The sequence below is a fragment of the Lontra canadensis genome, unplaced genomic scaffold, assembly GCF_010015895.1.
Source record: "Lontra canadensis isolate GAN:19392208 unplaced genomic scaffold, GSC_riverotter_1.0 scaffold606, whole genome shotgun sequence".
Classification (NCBI taxonomy): domain Eukaryota; kingdom Metazoa; phylum Chordata; class Mammalia; order Carnivora; family Mustelidae; genus Lontra; species Lontra canadensis.
In genome coordinates this window covers 27,500-49,629 of record NW_022631590.1, presented here as the reverse complement: position 1 = coordinate 49,629, position 22,130 = coordinate 27,500, and the positions used below count along the sequence as shown (strand labels likewise).

The window sequence follows — 22,130 nt, the reverse complement described above, 5'->3', positions numbered from 1 at the left end:
ACTACTATTCACCCTACAGAAGGATATAACATGATTCCCCACCCCCCCAAATCAGTGTATATGTTACTCTGTTGGGAACAGAATTTTTAGCAAAAAACGGTAACTACTAATATTGAATGTGCAGCTGACCTCAGACCCAATAGAAATTAAAATTAAATGATGTATTGTAGCAGACAGTGTTCCCTTACTTATCATTAGATAATTATAGCTGTTCTACTTGCTTTAAAACTTTTCCTGATGCTTCTACTCTAAATTCATTTTTGCACCTCTGGTTAATGGATTTTGGGCTATCTGTGTAGGGACAAAAAAATTCCAAGAATACCAAACCATCTTCCTACTCAGTGACTCTGCAATGATGCATTTAATTTCCGTTTTGTGTAAAAACCATAAATTCAGGAGGTGTGGTGGCAGGGGTTCTACCATATTTTTTTTCATGTTACCACTTCTGGTAGACCTGACATGTACTCCTGTAGTCAATTAAAGTCAAGGTCAGTCCTTCCTATTTTAATTTTTAAGATGAGTATGATATGTTCCAAGCACAAAGGGTAAGCAAGTGATATAGTTATTGTGGAGTAGGAAACATTGGGGATCAATAAGGCTGTGTAGAAGACATTGTTAATGAGCCCTCAGAAAAGGATACTCTGACTTCAGAATTATGTCCCTCTAAGAGTATTTGTTTTTTGAAAACACTAAAATGCATTCTACAAGGTTTTTATCAAAATGATTATGATTCTGAATGAATACACTCTAAATCTCAAATGCACTGAAATGATGAAATAGGACATCAGAGTTTGAAAAAAAAAAAAAAAAAGCCAAGAACTTACCATCTGATACTTTGTGTTCACAGTTAAGCAAATCTTTACAGATTCGTGCTGGGTTATCTCGGGTGCCAAGAGGGTTCTTGATGCTGTGCAGTAAATTGCTAAGGTAGTTCAGGGTTTTGAATATCTCTGCACTATAGTCAATTAAAGTCACTTCGGTATTCTGGTAGCTCTGCCAAGTCATCAAAGGAATCAATCAGCAAAAAAAGCATAGGGAAGCCATCACCAGTAAGTATGTAACCCTCATGATCAACATGGACCAAGGCAGAAGAAAAATGTATCCTTGCTGTATGCAATGAGTTGGAAGAGGGGTGTAAAGAACAGTTTATATGTAAATACAGGCCTATGTGTATATTTTATTAATCTTGACCCTAAATAAGAGATTAAATTTACTCTAATGGCCTAGTTTGCAAGCTAACATAAAACTAAACAATTACTATGCCTGGTATAGTATAATGTTTTAAAGAAAATTGTACACGGAATAGAGTTTAAATGAGTAAAATGAGTAACAATGATAGATCCTATTTTAAGAGGTGGCTAGGTTTCATTTAACTATTTTCTCCTACAGTATCTAATTCCTTATTAAAAAATTCCTTAAATGTATTACATTTTTGTTTTAAATGGTTTCCTTAAAAAACATCCCATGCATATATTTCTGTTTATTAAAAAATGCCTACTTTGTTCAATCTGTTTTAAGTGCAATCTTTGAGATAAAGCCACATTTTGGACTCAGAAAAAACTTTGTTTAATTTGTATATTGAGAGTGCCAATGTAAATAAAGCCAGATATATTACCTCCATCTGTAGGGCAGTATGTGATTCAATCAAGGCTTGAATAGCAGCATTGATATCCATTTGTTTCTGTGTAAAACAAAACCACTTGAGATTAGCAGTAACATCAACACTGAGTACTCTACAGTAAGGGCTGTAAATTCTGAAAGCAGTGCTATTAAAGTATACTAGACTTATTATCTGAAGGCCGTTTGTAACTCTTACGGTTAGACAGATCTTGCAAATTTTGCCTGGATACCTGAAAGGACAATATGCTGCCTTCATCCAAATCTCAAAAGTCTCCTAATTAAAACAGGACCAAAGTCTAGAGCCCTCAAATGAAAAACTATTTGTCACTGCTACATAAAAACAGACACAAAAGTTACTCAAATGGCAGAAGAATAAAATATGACCCCCTCAGTTAATAAATTGTAAAGTGAAGAATAAATAACTGTAGTAATTTATAACAGTTACATTCTTGGAAGAAAAATATAATAAAATACTACTGTCCTGAGGTAGTCACCACATTCGTTTAATCTGATACTTTTGCGGTCTTAAAAACAATTTCTGAAGTTGGAAAATGCACCATTAGTCCCAAAAGAAATAATACAGCATGAATCCAATCTCCTCCTGTATTTAATAAAAGATATTTTTAGAGAAAGCCTCACCATAACCATTAGTAAAAGTCTTTTTTGTATTTTATTTTTTAAAAAGCTTGGAAACTAAGAAGCATGAGTTGGGAGAAAGTTCTGTGAAATGGCATCTGTGTCAACAAATCAAGCAATCTAATTTCTTTCAGAATAATTGTGTTGCTAAGATATCTTTTTACTTGGAAGGCCATACAATAAAAACTGTTTTCAACAGATCTCTCCTAACTCATGACTTGTTATTTGAAAAACTATTTAAAATGATGGGACAATCAGTAAAATGCACTCTTCCTTGCCTCAACATGTGGTTTTCATATTGGAAAATAATTGAATCATTCTGTATATATATATTGGCAAACACTGTGATACATATTGAGGACAAAACAGTAAGCTCAAAGAAAACTGCCCTTGTGAAGCTGAAGTTTAAGGGAGACAAAGGCACTAGTCAAATCCTAAAACTACATAATTAACAAATTGTGATATGTGCTAATGAAAGAAAAAATGTTCTTGGACTCATTAAAGAGACTAGGGGTTTTAGTGAAATCTGGAGAAGAGTTTTGGAAGGAATAGGTCAGGGAAGTTTTCTCTGAGATAGTGACATTTGATTTGAGATCTGAAGACTAAATAAGAATTGTGAAGAGAGTGGGTGCGAGAGCTTTCCAGGCAGAGTAATAGCCTTGCACAAAAGCTATCAGATGGAGAAGCGTGGTCTATTCACAAAACAGAAAGGATCAGCCTTTCTGGTTCTGTGCAGAGTAATTCCGACCATCATGCCTGAGTGGATGAGCAGATTTGGGGCATGGGTCACATAAAAATATTGGCACTAAACATGGGCAACTGAATTAAATACTGAATAGTAGCCACCTTTATATTTTCCAGTTGGTTTGTGATTAAGACTTTGATCTTAGAAAAACTAGCGTAAGCAATTCTCAAACTCTTCAGTTCAAGACCTTTTTGCCCTTTTAAATATTATTAAGGGCCTTAAAGAACTTTTATTCAGATGAGTTATAACTTTTGGTTTTTATCACAGTAGAAATTCAAACACAAATTTTATTTTTAAAGATTTTATTTATTTATTTGACAGAGAGAGAGATCACAAGTAGGCAGAGAGGCAGACATAGAGAGGAGGAAGCAGGCTCCCCACTGAGGGGAGAGCCCAATGCGGGGCTCGATCCCAGGACCCTGGGATCATGACCTGATCCGAAGGCAGAGGCTTTAATCCACTGAGCCACCCAGGCGCCCCAAAACACAAATTTTAAAACTATTTGTGTTAACTGCTTTAAAATAACCCATATGTTAATGTAAATATTTTAATGAAAAATAACTGTATTTTCCAAAAACAAAAAAGTGTGAAAAGAATGGCACTGTTTTACACATTTGTACGTATCTTTAATGTCTGGATTGATAGAAGATAGCTAAACTGTCATATTTCTTTCAGTATTCAGTCTGTTATGATATGTTATTTTAGTTGAAATGTGTGAAGAAAATCTGGTCTTAAAGAGATACACAGTTGGAAATAGAATTCTTTTATTTTATTTTATGAAAAGATTTTATATTTTTTGAGAGAGAGCATGACCTGGTGAATAGGGGGATGGGTAGAAGACGAGGGAGAGGAACTAGCAGATACCCAAGATGGCACATTCCACCACCTTGAGAAGAAATAGGATTCTTTTAGTAGCCTTTTCAGATAATTGTGGATATTCTTCTTTCATAGCAAAACTTGATAAATGATAGTTTCTTAAGGGTTAGTTGAAATGTGAAATGTGAAATCAAATCTATGAACTTTTTGTGCTTTTTATATTAAAATCTATTGGTCTATCTTAAACTGTGGAAGAATCTTCTATGCATCCATGATTTTGTTAACAACATGCATCGCTTATCTAAAAAATATTGATTTATGGAGTTATGCAGCTCTTCTAAATTTGGGTACATTTCATTATTAATACCACACAATTATATTTGTTAACATCATCGCCAATCTCATGAGAAAAATATAAGTACTGGACAGCTATCGAACAGAGTTGTAGATACAAGTTTTCCCAAATTTTTATTTTTGCTTGAAAGTTTAAGACTTATCACTGGGATCAACTTCTGTCAGTAGTTTTGTTGACATGACAGGTTCACTTAATTCATGTTTAAGGAAATATCTGCCAAATACTCATGTCTGTATAACACTGTTAGTCTGTCACATAAATATGGTGTTCTATGAAAAGAGCAGCTAGTTCAGTTCCTAACCGAAACAATTGCACAAATGCTTTTATTTGAGGCAAACACTATACTTCAGTATGCAGCAGAAGTGTTCTTCTATATGTTCTTCTATTTCATCACACAGATTATTAAAATCTATATACTCAACACTGGAGTATTTAGGAGACAGAAAAAACAGCGGAGTAATGACCTCCCAGAATTTTCTCTCCTATAAAAGCAATGAGAAAACATGAAAAAATGTCAGGATGAAGTTTTCTAGGATTATGGAAATTAACAAAATGCTTGCAGCAATGTGAGGAACATTTATTTAAGAAAAATAGCTGAATCTTGGGAAGGGCAATGAGCTTCATGTAATTTAGTTTGCCCTACTCCCATGTCTTCCTTTCTTTCTTCCTTTTTTCCCATGTCCTCTTTTTCAGTTCTGTAGTAGCTAAAAAACAACAGCACATAATTACAGGAAAAATAAGAAGTCACAGCCACAGGGGTAACAGGATGGAGTCGGAGTTGCTTCAGAGTCATTTCCAGTGAATTACCATTATCTGACTTGTCTGGTGGCTCCCTGGAAGACACTACTTGCAAAGCTGTCTTTATTTTATCTGACTCACAGCTCATCCAATACAAAACACCTTTTCCCTGGGAGCATTTTTCTAAAACATTTAGAGGGAATTAAATTTGTGGCTGTCTGGAGCATTGGAAAACAGTTGGGCAAACAATAAGCTAACAAAAAGCTTACAAGAAAAAGGTAGGGAATAAGATGTCCACAGAGACTCTGAAAAGCTTTGACATATTTCTGGAAATCTAGAAGTCCATGTGCATATGCAGGGTTCTACACATGCTTAGAGTGTTTCTAGAAGGCCCTAAGTTCTCTCCTCTGGCTTTCAGTCTCTGAAATCAGGAAGTTAAAGCTAAGTTTTAGTGTTCAATTGGCTGAACAATGAAGGGGTGCTCCAATATACACAGAGACATTTGGTAAAAACTGGGAGATTTACTGATTCTGCCATTTAAGGAAATCTCATTCCAATTGTTAGTTGGCCACTAAGGTAGTTGAGTAGACTTTAATGGTCACACATGTTGAAGAATACAGACTTTATAGTATTCAGCAAAGTCACTAAACAAATAGCAACAAAAATAAACTTATTTTATTTCTAGAAATGCCACATTACATTATTTACAATGTACAATTTTCAACCACCACCACAACAAAGACATGCAAATAAACATTAAAGTAAGACCATAAGCAAGCAAAAATGCAGTCAATAGACAGAAACTGCTCCTGAGGGAGCCCAAATGTTGTATTTAGTAGACAAAGATGTTTATCACTTATTTTAGATATGTTAAAAAAACTAAAGGAAACTACTTCTATAGAACTAAAGGAAAATATGAAAAAAGACCTCTCACAAATAAAGAATATCAATTGAAAAAAAATAGAAATTATGGAAAAGAACCAAATAGAAATTCTGCAGTTGGAAGGTACAAACAATGAAATGAAAATTTACTAGAGAGGCTCAACAGTAGATTCCAGTAACAGAAGAATCAATGAACCTGAAGACAGGTATATTGAGATTTTCAAGTCAGAAGAATATAAAGATAAAAGATGAGAAAAATAAAAAGAGGCTCTGAAACTTAAGGAACACCAACAAGAATACTAACACACACATAATGAGAATTTCAGAAATGGAGAAGAGAGAAAAGGGGGCAGAAAGAACATTTCAAGAAATAATGGCTGTAAGACAGTGATGAAAGAAATTAAACAAGAAGATACAAATAAAAGGAAAGATATTCCATCCTTGGATTAAAAGAATTAATATTGTTAAAATGTCCATACTACTCAACATAATCAACAGAGTCATGCAATCCCTTATCAAAATTCTAATGGCACTTTTCACAGAAATTGAACAAACAATTCGAAAATTTTCATGGAATTACAAAAGACCTTGGCTAGCCAAAGCAATCTTGAAAAAGAAGAGCTGGAGGTATCAGGCTCCCTAATTTCAAACTTATTAAAATCTATAGTAATCAAAACAGTATAATATTGCCATTAAAGCTGCACAAAGACCAATGGAACAGAATAGAGAATCCAGAAATAAATCCATGCATATGTGACCAATTGATTTACAACACAGGAGCCAAAAATATACAATGGGGAAGGGACAGTCTCTTCAATAAATGGTATTGGGAAAACAGGACAGCTGCACGCAATAGGATGAAACTGGACAACTACCTTACCCATACGCAAACATTAACTCAAAATGGATAAAGACTTGAAGAAAACACAGGTGGTAAGCTTCTTGATATCAGTTTCAGTGATAATTTCTTTTTGGATTTGACAACAAAAGCAAAGGTAATGAAGGCCAATATAAACAAGTGAGACTACATCAAACTGAAAAGCTTCTGCACAGCAAAAGAAACAATCAGCAAAATGAGAAGGCAACCTACTGAATGGGAGAAAATATTTGCAAATCATATAATCTGAAAAGGGGTTAATATCCAAAATATATAGAGAATTCATACAACTCAATGGCAAAAACAAAAAATAAAACAAAACAATTAAAAATTGGGCAGAAGATCTGAATTGACATTTTTTCCAAAGAAGACATACAAATGGCCAATAGGTTTATGAAAAGGTGCTTAACATCACTACTCATCAGGGAAATGCAAATCAAAACCACAATGAGCTATTACTTCACAACTGTTAGAATGGCTATTATCAAAAGAAGAAATAACAAGTGTTGGAGAAGATGTAGAGAAAAGGAGGCTCTTGTACAGCGTTGTTGGAAATGTGAATTGGTATAGCCATTGTGAAAAACAACATAGAGATTCCTCAAAAAATTAATAGAATTACTAAATGACCCAGCTAGTCCAATTCTGGGTATGTATCTGAAGAATACAAAAATGCTAATTTGAAGACATATATGATTCCTATATTCACTGCAGCATTATTTACAATAGACAAGAAATGGAAGGAACCTAAACCACCTGAAACTATTACAATGTTATCAATTATACCGCAATTAAAAAAAAAAAGGAATAGCTGAACATTTGATGAGAGACATTAACCTACAAATCCAAGAAGCTCAGTGAACTCCCCAGACACATCATAATCAAACTGTTGAAAGCAAAGGAAACCAGAGAATCTTGAGAGCAGAAAGAGAGAAGACTCATTAGACCCAAGAGATCTTCAATGAGATTCACAGCTAAATTTCCATAAAATATCATAAAGGCAAGAAGGCAGTAGGATGACACAGAGTGCTGAAAGTAAAAGACTGTCAACCAAGAATTCTATATCCAACAAAACTATCCTTTGAAAATGAAGGAAAAATTAAGACATTCCTAGATAAACAAAAACTAAGAGAATTTATCATTAGCAAACCTTCCCTAGAAAGATAAAAAAGGGAATCCTGGCTCTTTCCACAGTTTGGCGATTGTGGCCTTTGCTGCTATGAACACTGAGGTACATAAGAGCCAAGATGCCCTACATAGACGAACAGATAAAGAAGATACGGTCCATATATACAATGGAATATTACACCTCCATCAAAAAGGATGAATACCCAACTTTTGTATCAACATGGATGGGACTGGAGGAGATTATGCTGAGTGAAATAAGTCAAGCAGAGAAAGTCAATTATCATATGGTTTCACTTACTTGTGAAGCATAAGGAATAACACGGATGACATTAGGAGAAAGAAAGGAAAAGTGAATTGGGGAAAATTGGAGGGGGAGACGAAGCATGAGAAAATGTGGACTCTGAGAAACAAAATGAGGGTTTTGGAGGGGAGGGGAGTTGGGGGAGGGTGAGCCTGGTGGTGGGTATTAAGGAGGGCACGTATTGCATAGAGCACTGTGTGTGGTGCATTAACAATGAATCCTGGAACACTGAAAAAATAAAATTAAATTAAAAAAAAGATAATAAAGGGAATCCTTTAAACTGAAATTAAAGTATATTAGGTAGAAACTTGAAACCCGATAAAGAAATAAAAAGCACTGCTAACCATAGCTATAAAGACAAATATAAAAGAGAATATAGATTCCAAATAGCCAAAATAATTCTTAAAAAGAAGAACAGAATTGAAGGCTTCAAACTTCAATTTCAAGATTTACTACATAGCTACAGTAATCAAAACAGTATGGTACTATAATAAAGGTAGACATAGACCAATTGAGTAGGATATAGTCCAGAAGTAGACTCTCACAGATATAGTCAAATGATTTTTGACCAAGGTGTCAAGACTCTTCAATTGGGAAAGAACAGTCTTCAACAAATAGTGCTTGGAAAATCTGATATCCACATGCAAAAAACAAATGTAGACACTTACCTCACATTATACACCAAAATAAACTCAAATAAATCACAGACTTAAATATAAGGACTAAACCTATAAACCTCTTAGATAAAAATAGTGGAAAAACTTCATTACATTGGCTTTGGTAATGGTTTCTTGGATATGACAGTAAAAGCAAGGCAAGAAAATACAGACAAATTAGACTACATCAGAACTAAAAACTGTGCAAAGGACACAACTGACAGAGTGAAAAGGCAACCTATGGAATGGGAGGAAATATTTATGTCATATATTGGATAAGGGGTTACTATCCACAATATATAATGAACTCCTACAATCTAAGAACAACAAACAAGCAACCCAATTCAAAAATGGACAAAGGACTTGAATAGACATTTTCCCAAAGAAGCTATATAACTCAATGAACACATGAAAAGATGTTCAACCTCACTAATCATTAAGGAAATGCAAATCAAAACCACAAGTAGATACCACTTCACACTCATTAGGATGGATGTTATAAAAAACAAACAAACAAGCAAACAAACAAACTAGAATATAAAAAGCGTTGGTGGGGATGTGGAGAAATTGGAACCCTGTGCAGTGCTGGTGGGAATGCGTAAGTGTGCAGCTACTATAAAAAACAGTATAGCAGTGCCTCAAAAAATAAAACATAGACTCACTATATGCTCCAGCAATGCACTTCTGGGTATGTACCAAAATGAATTGAAAGGAAACACTCAAACAGATATCTATACACCTACGTTCATAGCAGCATTATTCACAATATCCAAAAAAATGGAAGCAACTCAAATGTCCACTTAGATATACCAGATGTGGTATATATAAATACAATGGAATATTATTCAGCCTTAACAAGGAAAGAAATTCTAACACACACTGCAATGTGTATGAATCTTGAAGACATTATGCTAAGTGAAATAAGCCAGTCATAAAAGGACAAATACTGTATGACTGTCACATACATGATGTTCCTGGAGTAGTCAAATTAATAGAGACAGAAAGTGGAATGGTAGTTGCCAGGTACTGGGGAAGGGAGGGATGGGAAATAACTGTTTAATGGGCACAGAGCTTCAGTTTTGAAAGAGCAAATAAGTTTTGGGGATGGATGGTGGAGATGGTTGCACAACATGTGAAGATACTTAATGCCACTGAACTGGATGCTTAAAATGGTTAAAATGATAAATTTATGTATATTTTACCAAAATTAATAACAATAATAAATAAGTAAATATGTTCATTATCCCTTACACTTAACTATCCCACTGTTGGGAATTAGTCCTATGGATATTCTGCAAAAAAGATAAGCAAAGGGACTGGGCATTGGTACTGTTTGTAATAGTAAAAGATGAGAAACAACTTTAACACCCATCAACAGAGGTCTTAGATGAATATTCTTAAGTAAAATGACTATTTTTTAAATTTTCTGTGAATGGGTGGCAGTGAAGAATACAATGACTTTTAGCAGATTAATAGTATAGAGTATGTTACTTAATGCATAGTAAGGTACCAGCAATTTTAAATGTCAGCTCAATGAAAAAGGCTCCCCCCACCAATAAGCATTAGAAAGAAATGTTGTAACAATTGGTCACTCATAAATTTTCTTGGCAATACACATATTTGTATAATTCCCAATGAAGTCCCAAAGCCTAGGTCATGCCTAGGTCATGCCTGGCACATAGTAGGCATTCAATGTTTTCTCAAGGATAGTCTTCCCCTGGACAGGCTCACGGAAACTATTAAGAGGATTTGCTGGGGGAAGTCATTCAGCAACATCTAAGTGCCCACATCTGAGTGTAAAACTCTCATTAGGTGCAGTGAAGGAATGTAAAAGCAGAAGCTCCCTCCATGTGCTCTTGTTAGAGAAAACGTGTTCTCACATGTAAATCACTTAAAGTTTATAAAAATATGCACATAAAATAGAATATAAAGAATAAGAAGTAATCAGGTTGTTGGCACTGAGAGGAATTAGAATTCATTATACTTTGGGGGAATGAAATCTTCATAATTCTCTCCCAACTTATTTGAATAAAATGTAGAGTTAGTCTGAGCACTCTAGTATTTTGAGGAGCAGTATAAATTTTAAAAGGTTTCTGAAGTCTTAAGATCACTGGATCTTAACTCAGGGGCACCTGGGTGGCTCAGTGGGTTAAAGCCTCTGCCTTCAGCTCAGGTCATGATCCCAGGGTCCTGGGATAGAGCCCCACATCGGGCTCTCTGCTCTGCGGGGATCCTGCTTCCCCCTCTCTCTCTGCCTGCCTCTCTGCCTACTTCTGATATTTGTCTGTCCAATAAATAAGTAAAATCTTAAAAAAAAGGAAAAAAAAAAGATCACTGGATAGGGTAAACTTTATGGGATAAGAACTGATTTCAGGTCATGCCCCACTCCACAGTGGAAGTAACTTCTTGTCCTAGGGAACCAGGCCATCCCAGCAGCTGCAGCCTCTGTATTCACCAATCCAGGTTTCACAGCTGACCCACTAATTGGAGGAAATCAGTTGAATACTCCTTATCTCATTTAATTATTTTTAATGATTACTGTTTCCACCCCCCACACCAACACACATATTCCTCTTGTTCTTCCCTCCTCCCCACCAATCATTTTTGGTTAACTTTAACGTCCTGTTGAAGATTTGTTAGTTTCTAAATATTCTACCATGTGCACTGAAGTCTGGCCATTGCTGTGATAATAACCTCAAACTCAAAAACACCATCAGTATATATTCCTCTTCCTGAAATACTTTTGAGCTATTCTTCTTTAGAAACTTGGGTACATCTTTACTTTCATAGGTCTTTAAAAAAAGGGGAGTTAAACTGGATTTGAGGTTTTTAAACTTATCTTGACCCATAGCAAGAAATATAATTTTACTTCATGATAAGATTCACACAACAATACATACATGGAACTGAATAGTTTTACAAAACCATATTTACTCTTACTAGGACTGATATATGAATTTTGCTTAATTTTTTTGCCTTTTTTTATTGAGATAAAACTCACATAACATAAAATCTACCATTTTAACCATTTTTAAAGCATACAATTCAGTTGCTTTTAGTAATTCACTATGTTGTGTAGCCATTACCACTACTTAATGTTGGAACATTTCCATCATCTCTAAAAGAAACCTTGTACCCATCAAACAGTCACTTCCCATATTTTTTCTATTCTATTTCATTTCATTTCATTTCAAAAGAATTCTGAATAAGACTCACTAAACTGTTCCAATCCATGAGTACGGAATGTTTTTCCATCTCTTTGTCTCTTCCTCAATTCCTTTCATAAGTGTTCTTTAATTTCTAGAGCATAGATCCTTTACTTCTTTGGCTAGGTTTATTCCTATGTATCTTATGGTTTTTGGAGCTATTGTAAATGGAACTGATTCCTTAATTTCTCTTTCTTTAGTTACATTGTTCGTGTATAGAAATGCAACTGATTTCTGTGCATTGATTTCATATCCTGCCAAGTTGCTGAATTGCTGTATGAGTTCTACTAACTTGGGGGTGGAATCTTTTGGGTTTTCCACATGAAGTATCATGTCATCTCTGAAGAGAGAGAGTTTGACTTCTTCTTTGCCAGTTTGAATGCCTTTTATTTCTCTTTGTTTTCTGACTGCTGAGGCTAGGACTTCTAGCACTATGTTGAACAATAATGGTGAGAGTGGGCATCCTTGTTGTGTTCCTGACCTTAAGGGAAAAGCTCTCCGTTTTTCCCCATTGAAAATAATATTTGCTGTGGGCTTTTCATAGATGGCTTTTATGATATTGAGGTATGTTCCCTTGATCCCTATAGTTTGGAGAGTTTTAATCAGGAAAAGATGCTGTATTTTGTCAAATGCTTTTTTTTTTTTTTTTAAAGATTTTTTATTTATTGATTTGACAGAGAGAGATCACAAGTAGACAGAGAGGCAGGCAGAGAGAGAGAGAGAGAGAGAGGGAAGCAGGCTCTCTGCTGAGCAGAGAGCCCGATGCGGGACTCGATCCCAGGACCCTGAGATCATGACCTGAGCCGAAGGCAGCGGCTTAACCCACTGAGCCACCCAGGCGCCCCGCTTTTTTTTTTTTTTTAAAGACTCAATAAACTGGCCTAAGGAATCACTAACTAATGAGTCACAAGTCAGTCTCAAATAATTGCTAGATAAATTACTAAGAGACTGTGTTTCTCTAATTCTATGATCCTATGATCCTATTCCATTCTAGACATTATTTCCCTCCAAGTGAAATATTTTATCTTGGAGGATTCCCACTGAAATTTTCCAAGAGATGCAACTTGTTATTTGGACTCATTTATTCATTCACTCAACAGACACTTATTAATGGCTTAAATGGAAGAGAAATAAAAAAAAATAGCTTCCACCTTTATAGAGTTTATAATCGCATAATGGAAAGATACTGGCATGAAAATAATTACCAATATGAAGGGGAAGTGATCGGTTCTACCTTTCAGTGTGATGAGAAGGAATTAAGAAGAATTTCAAAGAAGGTATGACCATAGTTGACCTTAGGAAAAACATATAGGTATTTTTTCACTGACTTTTAGACTTCTGCTCTAGAAGTCTTCTTCTCAGGGTTACACTGCCACTTCCTACAATAGACTGTGCAAATCCCAGAAAGATATTATAAGGAACCAGCTTTCATAATGACCAAGAAGGAAGACAAAAGAAAAGAAGGAAATAAAGAAACTAAAATTTATTAAATTTATCTATAATGTGATAAGCACATATATTTTCTTATTTAATCCTCCTAATAACACCTTAAAGTATATATTCTTTTTTTTTATTTAAAGATTTTATTCATTCATTTGACACAGAGAGAGAGAGAGATCACAAGTAGGCAGAGCAGCACTCCAGTATATATTCTTATCCATATTTTGTTCAGGGCAAAATCTCTCACGTTACTTCATTTGGCTGTATAGGAACACATGCAAATATTTTCCAAGTGAGACGGGGCTATGGTGCCACAAAGTTTGGTATTTCAATGTGAAAAATTTCACTAAACATCTCTAATTTGTCAGTGGTCTTTTAGGACTTACATCAAAGTCATTATAAAATGAGAAGAAAACTGATGAAGGTACTTGTAATCCATGCTTTGTGGAGAGCCGGGGGTGGCGAGGAAGACCACAGTAGAGAATAATTTAAGATTAAAGAAAGGCATTCCTGGGGCGCCTGGGTGGCTCAGTGGGTTAAAGCCTCTGCCTTCAGCTCAATTCATGATCCCAGGGTCCTGGGACGAGCCCTGCATTGGGCTCTCTGCTTAGTAGGGAGCCTGCTTCCCTTCCTCTCTGCCTACTGTCTGTCAAATAAATAAATAAAATCTTAAAAAAAAAAAAAGGCATTCCTATTGATGTTCATGCCAGGGAAGGTTTCAGTCCCCCAGTCAGATGGCCAAAAATGGGCAGTAATTTTTAAAAATCATGGAGAATGAATCTCCTGTTTCCAAGGAGATAATCTTACTATAGCATCTTGCTTGAAAGTTATTCTTTGCCCTGATGAAAAGCTGAGAGAAATGAAGAGTTCCTGGCCTGTTCAGAATAGACCACAGTGATCCGCCAACTAGAACTGTCAAAAGATCCAAACGACATCAGAGCAGCATGTGGAAATAAGTAAGGCTAGAAAGCACAGGACTAGGCATTGTTTGGGATAACGTTAGGTGGACCTTATTTAGCAGGAAATCTGAACAAGGATCACTGTATTTGACCAGGCTGCTGTAGGAGTGGGCATCGGTGAAGGTTGGGGATGGAGGAAACCTCTTGGAGGAAGCAGGAAGACAAATAGATTATTGAGTAGGAGAGTGAATGCAGAGCATCTGGGAAACCAAACTTGGAACTTTAGAGTCCAGGAGATAACAGTTAATAAGGAGGCAACAGAAGCATTGCTTCAAAGATAGGAGTAGAGAGCTCTGGGTTGTCATAGATAACAAGCAAGTACAGAAGTCTGAGGGCTTCTATAGCCACCAGTAACTGAGAAGAATTCATATAAAGCCTAAGAAGTAGATTAGTGGTTGGTAGAAAAAGAACATTTTAAAAAGGAGAGCCAGAACTCAGAAGTAGGGAAAAATGGAAGGAGTTAGTATTTTATTGAGCACTTATGCCAGGCACTGTGCTGTGTGCTTTACATCTTATATAAAACTCATGGGACACCTGGGTGGCTCAGTCAGTTAAGCATCCAACTCTTGATTTTAGCTCAGGTCATGATCCCATGGTCATGGAATTGAGCTCTGGGTCAGGCTCTGTGCTCAGTGGGGAGTCGGCTTGCGATTCTCTGTCTTCCTCTGCCCCCACACCCACTCTTTCTCTCAAATAAATAAATCTTAAAAAAAATAAAATAAAATAAAACTCAAATCCACCCAAGAAAGTAAGAGACCATCCCTATTTTGTAAACAACAAATCTGGGGTTTAGATTTTGTTTTTATGGCTGGGAAGACTCTATATCAGATTAGCAAAAAGACCAGAGGTAGGGAGGAGAAACACTTTTTAACAGGGAGTTAGAAGAAGCTTTGAAAAGCTTTAATATAATATACTAAGATAAAGTAAACAAAACCAAGAAAACTTACCCTTGGGCCTGGTGCTCCAGGTGGACCCTATAACATGACAAATTAAAAAAGGATTTTTCAGTAGGGATCTTAAACCAAGCAAGGCATATAAGCATCAACAGTAAACAGATATAAATGTAAATACACTCACTGGAGGTCCTGGTTGACCTCGTGGCCCTTGGGGACCCTAGAAGAAATGGAGACAAAGCACAATACAAGTATCTTATGCTTTTGGTTTGATATAAACACAAGACAACTAAGATTCAACCTCTATCATTGCCTTTCATGTGAGGCAGGTCATAAGATTCAAAGTTGTTTTACTGTTTTGAAGTCATACCCTCTTCGTACTCAACTATCATACACATTCATGAACAAGCTGGATATTTACTTTCATGTTTTATTGATATTACTAGAAACTGAATTTATTCGTTTTAACAAATAATTATAAATACAACATTTAAAAATGTTAATACTGTCTAAGTATGTTTTTCTTGTTATTCCTAGCCTCCACCTTATCAGCAAAGATGAAACTTTAGTGTTCTTAGACACCTCCTTTTCCTTCAACATCCACCTATAATTTGGTTACCCAACACTGTTGAATTGACCTCCAAATCTCTCCAAAATACTACTTCTCCATCTTCACAGTGACTTAGTTTAATGTTAATCATGAGCTATAGACTGAATGTTTGTGTCATCCCCATTAACATATTAAAGCCCCAATCTCCAATGTGATGGCATTTGGAGGTGGGGTCTTTGGGAGGTAAACAGATCATGTGGAGCCCTTATGAATGGTAATGACTTAGAGAAATTATCTCTTTACCATATTAGGATACAACAAGAAGGCAGCTATCTGCAAACCAGGAAGAAGACCCTCACTTGACATCGAACCTATCAACATCTTGATCTTAGACTTCAGAGCCTCTAGAACTCAGAGAAATAATATTTGCTGTTTAAGCCACCAGTCTATGGCAATTTGTTGTAGCAGCCCTAGCTAAGGCATCACATGTTGCTTGTACTCCTAATCTGAGGTCCTGACTTTATTCTCTCTACTATGTTTTAATTATATTTATAAAATGGAACTCTCATTAGGTCATTATTTAGTTAATACTATGCAATGGCTCTTTATTGTCTAGAAATTATAAACTTCCTAACAGTAATAGCTACGATTTACTGAGAACTTACTACATGCTTAGTCGTGTGCTCACTTTCTGAGAACTATATGCTAAGTTGTGTGCTGTATTTCAGTTAAGAGAATGGCAATCAGCAAATACAGGACAGAGCTAGGATAAAACTGAAGTCAATTGGATAAAAAATATGTTCTTAATCAACGTACATCCCTGCCTCCTCTTCAAGATCTGGGCCTCACCTCTGCTTATTCGCCCAAACACACCTACACTCCATATATAAGCAACTACTTGTGGATCTCTGAATCTTCAAAGTTCATTCACACATAGCTTTCTCTTGCATGTGCTATTTCCTTGACCAGGAATGCTCTTCCTTACCTTCTCCATCTGTTTAACTCTAATCCCTCTTCCAGAGTTAAAACTCTATACCTACCTTGCTCACCCCTCCCCCGCCATCTCTCTCCTGCTCAACAAACCACTTCTGCATTCCCTAGTACATAACATGGTGGAAAATCCTTAGGAACCCTTAAGAGTGTCTTAGTCACCTTTGCACTTTCTGGAACAAGAATAGTGACTACTTTGTAGCAGGTGTGTGAAAATTGTTTTGAATGAATGCATAATATTAAAATTAACTAGTATTAATTTAGAAATTAGAACAATTAAAATGTATATAATAAAATGTGAAAAGTTATGTTGACATTTTTCAAAATGAAACAACAGTAATCACTATTAAGAGAGGGTATTATGCTAAGAAAATAAGTCAATCAGAGAAAGACAACTATCATATGATCTCACTGATATGAGGAATTTGAGAAACAAGACAGAGGATCATAGGGGAAGGGAGGGAAAAATGAAACAAGATGAAACCAGAGAGGAAGCCAAACCATAAGAGACTCTTAATCTCAGGAAACAAACTGAGGGTTGCTGAAGGGGAGGGGGGCAGGAGGGAGGGGATAACTGGGTGATGGACATTGGGGAGGGTATGTACTATGGTGAGTACTGTGAGTTGTGTAAGAGTGGTGAATCACAAACCTATACCCCTGAAACCAATAATACATTATATGTTAATAAAAAAAAAATAAAGTGGCTTGTGAAAAAAAAAGAGAGAGAGAGAGAGAGAGAAAGAATGTCTGCTCAAGGGATACCTGGGTGGCTCAGTCAGTTAAGCATCTGACTTTGGCTCAGGTCATGATCTCAGAGTCCCAGGATTGAGCCCCCCATCCAGGTCCCTGCTCAGCAGGGAGTCTGCTTGTCTTTCTCTCTCTGCCCCTCCTCCTGCTTGTGCTCTCTCTCTCTCTCTCAAATAAATAAATAAAATCTTAAAAAAAGAATGCTCCGAATTTCACTTATTTGATGATCAACTGAATAGTAAGACGACATTGAGTCAAATTAAGATTATGGTTAAAAGATGACAAAACACAATTTATCTTCAGATGACAAAACACAATTATTTAGATTTGAATAAAGTTGATGTTTTGCTTGACTTATATTAAGTATTGCTGGAGCTATTGATTCTAAATATCCTGTGACAACTAGAGCAAACAACAGTAACTTAAAAATGATAGAGTACTCCAGTACCATGCCTGCTGGACATTTCTTGGTTTGCATGACTTATGATTACAATTTACAATAAAGAATGTATGAAACTTGTACCTCATAAGCTGCATGATAAATTACAGAAATGTTATATTGGAGATAACCTTTAAATATATACAGGCTCAGAATGAATTTGGCTGTGTAAGTGTCTCCGTTCTGGAGCAACATTGTAAAAAAACAGTTGACATTTCACCCCACTTAGCATATTTTGATATTTGCAAAATCTCACTGGTGGTTCAGGACAAAACATATATCTTTGACTTCGAAAGAGGAATTTATCATAAAAGGAAGAAGCTAATTCTACTGCTGACTTTATTGATTTCTTTTCAGCTTGTTATCCAAAACAAGTCCAGTCATTATAAATGTGATCAAATGAAATACCTGTAACCAAACAAGACAGGGCAAAACAACTTTAAGAAAACAACTACATAGAATGATGCAATTAGCCAAGTAAAACAAAATATTATAACAATATAACATTTATTAGTTCTTTTCTATCCCTTTAGCTCACCAATAAGAAAAAGTGAGTAACTCTCTCTAGATATTATAGAAAAAGGTATTTAAAGCAGTTTATAATAGAAGCAGTTTATAATAAAACTATGATTGTCTGTGTTACTTTCCTAAAGGGAAACAAAATTAATGTGAATGCTTCTAGTGATAATTTGGCCATAGTCAAAGCACTACTATTGGAAATAGACACTCTTTCCATTTAATCCCAGAATTTACATTTGATCCTCCAAAGGTAACATATTTTTTCTTATTCCTTAAAAATACTGATAAGTGCACATCCTTGAACTTGAATATGTTAGACTTCGCTGTTACGTAAATGCAATCTTGACTTAGTTTCATAATCTTCATAGGCAGGCTTAGGTATACAGAGCTTCCTTATTCTCATTTATAAATTGAGAACCTTGCATTATAGGATGTTCAGCAGCATCCCCAGTCTCTACTCGCTAAATGCGACTAGCAACTCTCCCTTTTCCCCGGTTGTGACAATTAAATATGTCTCTACATATTGCCAAATGTCTCCTGTGGTATGTGTGTGGTTTGGGGGCAGGGGATGTCTCCTCGTTGAGAACCACTGATTTAGAGGGTTTAATTGGGAATTTAGTAATATTAAATAAGATTTATTAGAAGTAATATGCTTAGAATGGAATCAGTGAATAATAAGGCACAGAGGATAACTAAAAATTAAGAATCTACTCATGTGGAATCTGCCGAATAAATGGCTGAGCTACTCTTAATGTAGGTGAGAGGCATCTATCTGTCTATACCATCTTCTTATCCAAGTTGCTCCTAAAGCTTATTTTCTGAGAAGCACTATAATTAATAGAAATAGTTACAGGAATTGGGAGACCTGGGCTGTGATCTTTTCTCTGTACCTCATTAGCTGCATGTCCTTGAGTGATTTGCTGCACATTTGGATCTCAGATATCTCAACTGTAAGAAGGTTTGGTGAAGATATATCCCTAAGATTCACTTTAAAATTGTGATTTTTCAAACATTTTATCAATTTTTTTCCTTCATATGTTGTATTTGAAGAAAGAAGGTAGCCACATGCATGCAAGTTGGGAATTTTAAATTTGAAGTTTGTATGAATGTAAGGAAGTATGTCCTTGAATTAAAAGAGTTTGATAATTATTTGAATGAATTATGCTATCTATGGATTTTAAAAATCATATACATATATACTTTAAGTTCTTAATTTGATAATATTTAAGACATATTTTCCCATAACTTAGCTTTTCCTTATAAGGCATCTTCCTCCCTTTCAAACTGGAGGCAAATAAGATAATTCTGCTAATCAAGAACTGTGAAGACACATGAACTTAGAGGTACTATGTGAGAAAATATCAATTGTATTCTTCAACATTTTATTGATTTTCATTAAATAATATGCTACAAAAATGAGACAACTAATCTAAAAATTTAAATGCTGAGATTATTCTCTATTTTTTCCACTTCTGTGGCTTTAAGCTATATGTTTCAAGTTGTGACATTTTGTCAAAACCCTTTTCAGATGATTGACACTAGGATATTATTTTTGTTATGAGTTAAAATTCTATTGTTCTACTAATTGTATCATTTCTGGTGATCTTTTTTTTTATGCATTACTTACTTCATAAATTAATCATGTTCTGAAAGTGTTTGGTGTCTCATGGAAACCAGGAAATTTTTACAACTTTTAAAGATTAATCTGCATTAACATGATAGTTTTGAAGCAGGGGAAGAGGAGAGAGTTCTACATGCTATATGCTAGGAAGCCTTCCCAGGATGTCATAAAACTCTGGCTCAGTTTAGAATATATATACCAAAGGCAGGCAGATATGGAACACATATAGAATAGAAAGGAAAAAGTCACTCTTTAATATCCGGCAATACAGAAACAACTTTCTCAGCAGTGGAGAGGACCTATTTGGGACCAATACTAGAGTTTATAACCTTAAACTGTAGAACATAAAATCTTCCGAGCCAGGAAACCCAAATTTATCCTAAAAGATATATATTTCATATACTATATAATGAGATGTAACTTTTTTTTTTAAAGGCATTGAATAATGATTTGGTCTTAGTATAAAATGGCATAGCTTTATAAATTCTTATGCCAGCTTCATGGAAGATTTAAAAAAAATAAGATTTATAAAGCCTGCTTGATATATTCTTATATTTCTGATTTTTTTTATGAAGAGTGACGTATCATGTTTGTCTCAATATAATAGATCTTGGCTAATAAAAATTCATTCCAAAAATGTCCCATTTTGGGCATATGGGAGGCCCCATATTATTTGAGGTTGACCCCCTTGAGGATATATTTGGAAACATAATAATTAACTAGAAGTCTATAGGTAGGTAGTTAAACCATTCCCTTAAAGAAAACAAACCTGCAGAAAATACTGAAAAAAATCCTAATGAGAATATCAGAAATGTTACTAAGCTTTTCCATAGGATGAAAGCAGAGTATGGTTTAAATTATACATTCTATAAAGTTAATGCAGATGATTTCTAGGAATTAAAAGATTACTTTTTTAAAGTTCCTTAAGCCATAGTGGGATCAAAGAGAAAGAAGTGATAAAAAGATATTTAGTACCAGTTAATTAACAATAAAACCAGTAAATTCTAATGTGCCAGTTAATCCTTTTTTCAACAGCTAATTTTATTGCCTATACTAAATACCACTCTGCTCCTCTCCCAATCTTGTGTACTAGGAGTTTGCACTTTATTTATGAAGGGAACTATGGTAATCTACAGAGCAAAAGACTAATAAGTATGTTAAGTCAGTAAATGCTACTTTACCAGCCATAACATGACTTTTAATTTTATGGAATAGTATTCATTTAGTTATTCTTTTCTCAAATATTATCTATTACATGGTAGATTTTTTTCTGGATACTGATAACCAGTGTATTAGACAAAGTTCCCTGATCTCATGTAGTTTATATTCTAGCAGAGGAGACAGAAAAATAATTTTTAATACTGCTAACTACTACAAAGAAAACAAAACAGGATATTGTGAAAGAGAATGACCAGGAATAATGAGACTAAATGATGATGCAAGGCTTCTCCGAGATAGTATTTGAGCATAGACCTGAAGAATGAGATAAGAACTAGCCATGTGGAGAGCAGATGAAAGAATTTTCTAAGTAAAATGAAGGCAGTTTCAAAGAATAAAAAGGAAGTGTGCACAGTAGGAAGGGGAAAGGAATTACATCATGAGTCTGGAGAGGAAAACTGGAGCTAATTCTTGTAGGGTATGGTAGACTAAAGTAAGGAATTGAGACTTTATTCTCAGTGCAAGGAGTCATAGAAAGGTTTTCAAGAGGAGGGTGATATAATCTGGTTTATGATTTAATGGTATCACTCTAGTTGCTACAGAGAAGGAACTATAGTAGGGAAAAGTGGAAGGAACTCAAAGAAGTCAGGAGACCAGGGGAGACATCAGGGTGATCTGGACAACACTGCCAGTGATGAAGAATGAGAGGTGTACATGGATTCAGAATAAGAATCAGACTTGACATGATCTCGCCTCTACTTTAAAGAACTCTTCTTTATGTTCTGTACCTTTCTTTGTTCTTTTATGGGATGTCTACTTACTTTTCTTTTATTAGAATCATAAACTCTTAGAGCTGC

At 35.2% G+C, this 22,130-nt stretch overlaps 1 protein-coding gene across 1 annotated transcript in view; it reads right to left on the bottom strand.

Annotated features, from left to right (window-relative positions):
• Window positions 1-820: 820 nt before the first annotated feature.
• The window catches only part of LOC116863144 (collagen alpha-1(XXIV) chain-like), a gene marked incomplete at both ends in the record, with an annotated part of 33,924 nt that continues 12,614 nt past the window's right edge, over window positions 821-22,130 (bottom strand). The window contains 4 exons of the mRNA XM_032850636.1: window positions 821-993; window positions 1,616-1,681; window positions 15,304-15,330; window positions 15,434-15,469. Coding sequence (XP_032706527.1) covers window positions 821-993; window positions 1,616-1,681; window positions 15,304-15,330; window positions 15,434-15,469 — 302 coding nt within the window. The remainder of the gene's footprint in view (window positions 994-1,615; window positions 1,682-15,303; window positions 15,331-15,433; window positions 15,470-22,130) is intronic.